This window comes from Populus trichocarpa, chromosome 6 (genome assembly GCF_000002775.5).
Source record: "Populus trichocarpa isolate Nisqually-1 chromosome 6, P.trichocarpa_v4.1, whole genome shotgun sequence".
Lineage (NCBI taxonomy): Eukaryota > Viridiplantae > Streptophyta > Magnoliopsida > Malpighiales > Salicaceae > Populus > Populus trichocarpa.
In genome coordinates, this window is record NC_037290.2 from 19,218,856 (window position 1) to 19,223,827 (window position 4,972).

At 37.4% G+C, this 4,972-nt stretch overlaps 1 protein-coding gene across 2 annotated transcripts; it reads left to right on the top strand.

The window, feature by feature from the left end:
* Positions 1–331: 331 nt before the first annotated feature.
* LOC7485237 (reticulon-like protein B21) lies at positions 332–4,972 on the top strand. Of its 2 annotated transcripts, none has more exons than XM_024604000.2 (9): positions 332–2,285; positions 2,385–2,444; positions 2,556–2,658; positions 2,779–2,853; positions 2,957–3,104; positions 3,195–3,264; positions 3,505–3,570; positions 4,335–4,457; positions 4,567–4,972. In XM_024604000.2, the coding sequence occupies exons 1-9, from the start codon at positions 956–958 to the stop codon at positions 4,737–4,739; spliced, it is 2,148 nt and encodes a 715-aa protein (XP_024459768.1). In that variant the 5' UTR covers positions 332–955; the 3' UTR covers positions 4,740–4,972. The 2 variants fall into 2 exon arrangements, with proteins under 2 accessions (XP_024459768.1, XP_024459767.1); XM_024603999.2 differs by having other exon boundaries at positions 333–2,285; positions 2,376–2,444.

The following is a 4,972-nucleotide window of genomic DNA, read 5'->3' on the forward strand; positions in this document are numbered from 1 at the left end:
ATTGAAAGACTCAAGTCATAGATTTTTCTTCATTATGGAAAACACATTAGTAATACCTGAATTTTTTTAGAAGATTTTTTTGGCCTGGTACACCATCTAGCATATCTAATCAATTTAAAAATATGTTTGTTTTTATATTTTAAAAATATTTTTTAAAAAATAAAAAAATTTTATTTTTTGTTTTTAAATTATTTTCATATGATAATATCAAAAATAAATTTAAAAAATAAAAAATATATTATTTTAAAATATTTTTTTAAAAATATTATGACAACAACTAAACAGTATCTGGTTAAATCTTATACAAAGACCAATTTCACATACTACATTAATGGGTTTGAAGAATTTCACCTAACGAACTGCAGTCTTCAGCACCACACGTATCTTTCTTTTGCCTTGCTCCCAGACAAATTAGCCAAAATGCAGCAAAGAGCACAGCTTTGACACTCCTTTAAGGGCAGCGTCTGTGTTTGCATGTGAAACTAATGAATTTGAGGATTTTGATCCTCGGTTGCAGTGCTATCCACATAGATCCTGAGGCGAGGCACAAGAGTGAAGGAATAAATACCCCTCAAAAGAAAGAAAAGAAAAGCAGCGAAAAGAGAGAGAGAGGGGTCTTCATCCTTAACACCCAGATCATTTAACCCCACCAGATTCTTCTCTTTTTTCTCTTTTTTTTTTTCCCATCAATATATAGAGAGATCCAGCGATCATACACTAGTGAAAAAAGAAAGCTTAGTAACAACCAACCCCCGCATCTCTTACTACACAACCTTCAATTCTCTCTCTGTCCTGTCTTTCTCTTTGCAAAAGTTAAAAGGGATCCAAAATGCATCTAACATCACCAACAAGTGCTATATATTGAGCTTAAAGACTCATGCCCAAGATTATCACTCATGACCGAGGGGCACATGATTACAATTGAGAAGAATAGATAGGATAAAAAGGGTCCAAAATGGATGTGAGTAGGAGAAGAGCTGGGGTTAAAACAAGTGTTGTAGCAGGTTCTGTGTGGGAGAGCAGAATGAAACTTGATGAAGTTAAAGGTGGAATTAAGGTATTTAACGGAGAAGAGAATGTTGAAGAGAGTAGAAGTAGTAATGGAGATACTGCAAAAAAGATTGTAAAGAGAGGAGGAGGACAAACTGGTATAAGTACTGGTGTGGCTGTGAGTGGCAAGAGAAAGACTTGGAAATCTGAGATCTTTGAAGGTCCAATTCAGATTGCAAGGGGAAAAACTAGTGAAGTGCAGTGTAAAGAGTTGAGTGTTTCGGTCGATGGAATCAGGAAAAGTCCAGCTCAGGCAAGAAAGGGGAGATCTGAAGGGAGTAATAAAGAGCTTAGGTTGTCTGTTGATGGTATTGATAAAAGCTTTATTCAGGTCGAGAAAGTAAGTAAAGAGCTTGATGGAAGTCCAATTCAGGTCAAGAAAGGAAGTTCTGAAGCAAATAGAGAGGTTGGTGTTTCTGTTGATGAAAATGAGAATAGCCCAAGTCAGACAAGGAAACAAAGATCTGACTTAAGAGAGGTTTTTGAGTATGATGTAGAATTAAGGAAAGTAAAATCTGATTCTGTTAAGGTTTCAAAGCAATCTGGTATCGGTAAAGATCCTGTACCTGATGGTGGGGATGAAAGTAATTCAGTTCAGTTAAGGAAGGCAAAGTCAGAACCTGACAAGGTACTGAATGAATCGGTTAATCGAATTGAGAAGAGCCCACCTGAAATCGAGGAGACTGGATCTGAGGAAACTTGTGAAGAGTTTGGTATGTGCCAAGAAAAGGTAATTTCTAGTAGCGAAACCAATGAGTTAATAAAGAAACCAGCTCCTGATCTTTTGGTATATAATCCTCCTCCTGGTGATGATGAATTTGAGGGAGACGAAGAAGAGGAAGAAATTGAGATCGAGATTGAAAAGAAAACCTTAGATATTAAGGAGATTAAGATACCAGAAGAGAGGCCTAAGAAGGTTGAAACAAATGTAGCAGAACAAAAGCCTAAGAAGATGGAGATTTGTATAGCAGAACAGAAGCCTAGGAGAGTGGAAGTCGGCACGCCTCAACATAAACCTAAGAAAGTGGAGGTCAGCACTCCTGGGCAGAAACCTAAGAAAGTGGAGTTTAGCACACCTGAAGAGAAACCTAAGAAGGTAGTGAGTGAAGTGAAAAAAGTTGAGCGATTTAACAACAGAACAGCACCAACTTCTTCAGATGTGAATAAACAACCTCCTCCTGTGTTAAGAAGAGCAACACTTTATCAAAATCTTGCAAAGGCTGCTGCTTCTCCTTGTAAGTATGCTTTACTAATCTATTTATTCATTGAATTGTTGTCTTTGTTGGGATTGCTTCATTTATTTTTTTTGCCACACTTTCTGCTAGCAATTCCAGTTGCTAATGAATACCAGAGTTTCAAAGAAACTCGTAGGCATAGCAAGCTTCAAAACCTGGGTGAGTTAATCATTTCTTGGAAAGCTAAATTCCTTTTACTCTGTACTATTTTTGATCAACTAGTTTGACACGAAATTCTCTGAATTTGGTTGTTCTTTGAGGGGTTTTCAGTGGATTTAGTAATGTGGAGAGACCTATCGAGATCTGCATTAGCCTTTGGATTGGGCACATTTATCATAATCTCATCCTCCTACTCTAAAGATCTCAATGTCAGGTTAGATACTGCAAATAAAACAAGAACACTGAATTCTAAGTTGACTTGCCTGCTTACTGCATTTACTCTGTTTTAAGGCATATATCTATACTAAACTCTGCTTGATCATTTCTTTTGCAGTTTCATTTCTGTGATTTCCTACCTGGGTCTTGTTTATCTTGCTACCATTTTTCTGTATAGATCACTTATTTGCAGGTAAATCCCTAGTACAATAGTCAACAAAACAAGATAAAAAAAAAACACCTGATTAGTTAGTGCCATTGGTTTTTAATTATACCTTTTTCTTGTTGAAATTCAGGGGAGTTATAGATATAGATGATGATAGAAGCTATGTGGTGGGTGAAGGTGAGGCAATTTGGTTATTAAAATTGGTTCTGCCTTACTTAAACGAGTGCTTGTTGAAAATTAGAGCCCTTTTTTCTGGTGATCCTTCCACTACAATGAAGGCAAGTTCCCTTGTTTGAGTTTGATTACTTTTATGTCCATTTGAGAGAGGCTCAAAAAGCTGATGCATTACGAGTCTGTGACAATGGCAGATGGCAGTGCTACTCTTTGTTCTTGCCAGGTGTGGCAGCTCCATAACCATCTGGAAGATGGCAAAATTGGGTAGGTTTCCTTTTCATTTGTCTAATTTCAGAAATTTAGAAATAATAAACGAGAAGAAGCAACAACTCATCTTAAGCAAAAGGGTTCCCTTTAGCACTTGGTAAACGAAATTTACATTAATTTCCACAGCCTGCAGTAATTCTTGAAATGTTTCCTTGGCTTCAAAACCGAAGGGGAACCTCTTAAATTCCCTGCATGTTCTTTCACCCTTTCCCCCCCACTGAAACTATGGTTGTGCAGGCTTTTTCGGCGTTTTCATTGTACCAAAAGTCTGCTCTTCCTACTCCACACAGTTAACTGCATATGGTAAATCCTCGAATTATAATCTCTTTCGTTTCTCTGTCATATTTCTTTCATTGAGTTATGATTTTATACCGTTAGATCACACAAACGACAGCCCACTTGCACCAGTCACACAAACGTAGACTGACATAGTTTACCAAACCTGACAGATCTTGGTTTTCATCATGTAACGGTTCTATTGACAAAGATGATGTCTCCTCCGTAGGAGGATCTCATGGGTCCAAAAGAAATAGAGAGCGTATTAGAATCCAAATCTAACCATGATATTATTATCTCTAGTATTGGATGCTAATTTGGTCAACCATAAGATATAAATGGAGATTAAAGGGTGGGACCATCCTAATAATATAGGAACCACAATTTCTTGTAGGACCCACTACAGAGCATCTCTTTCTTCTTCTTTGGCATGTTGGCCAAAGTCACAGTAGCTAGGTTCCAGTTCCAGTTCCAGTTCCTGCTCACAGTAGCTAGGTTCCAGTTCCAGTTCCGGGAATGCAGTCTAAATTGTATGCAAAAACTACTTTAAAAAACAATTTTTATTGTAGGGCACACTCACCACACTAGTTAGAGGTTGTCATTTCTGCTGATTTCCTTTGTGAGGGTGGTAAAGATTTAATCAAAATGCTTGAAAAGTGGCCCAAAAAATAAGGAAAGGAAAAGGAAAAGGAATGCGAAACGACGATCCTTAATACTGATCATATGGGCTCAAGATTGCAGCTTCAACTGGAGTGTTCTCACTAATTTTTATAATAAAACCCAATGTGAAGGTAAATTTTGGATTCGACGATTTCGCGATGCTTGGGAGTCATGCTCGCACAAAAAGGCCGTGGCTTTAGGTATCTTCTCCCTCGTCTGGAACCTGTCTTCAATGGTTGCTCGCATTTGGGCTGGTAAGGGCACCCCTTGTATACTTTTTGAATAATATTCGTTATGTCTGGCCAGATGTGAAAATTGAACTAGCTTTCGCTACCATGTAATGTTAATATACCGTTTTTGCAGTGTTTATGATGTTTGTGGCCGTCCGATATTATCAACAGACTATGGAGAGAGATGATTGGGTGGAGGAGGAGGATGCAGAAGCTGATGAGACGTGGCATGGAGATAGTGGAGGACAGAGACAAGGGAGTGGTCCCGCTTCGATAGACGTAAATGAAGTGAGAAAGGGATCCTAAGAAGATTGGTATAGTGTATTAATGATGTGGTGTGATACGAAATGATTTGTATTTCTTTTTTTTTCTTGGATATTTCACTGTAAATATTTTTTTTTTGGACAGGACTAACAAGCTCCGATGGTAAGTTGGCAAATAATTGTCTTTCTTACTTCATATCTAATTTGTTATAAATTACAGAACAAAAACCAGTGAATAAATTAAAAAAAAACTAATATAGGTCATTTATTCGTTCA

Bases quoted from the DNA above. Each gene is read 5' to 3' on its own strand.
- LOC7485237 (XM_024603999.2), top strand. From the start codon at position 956: ATGGATGTGAGTAGGAGAAGAGCTGGGGTTAAAACAAGTGTTGTAGCA. The intron at 2,854-2,956 runs GTAAATCCCTAG...GTTGAAATTCAG, and splicing joins TATAGATCACTTATTTGCAG to GGGAGTTATAGATATAGATG. The intron at 3,571-4,334 runs GTAAATCCTCGA...CCCAATGTGAAG, and splicing joins CACACAGTTAACTGCATATG to GTAAATTTTGGATTCGACGA.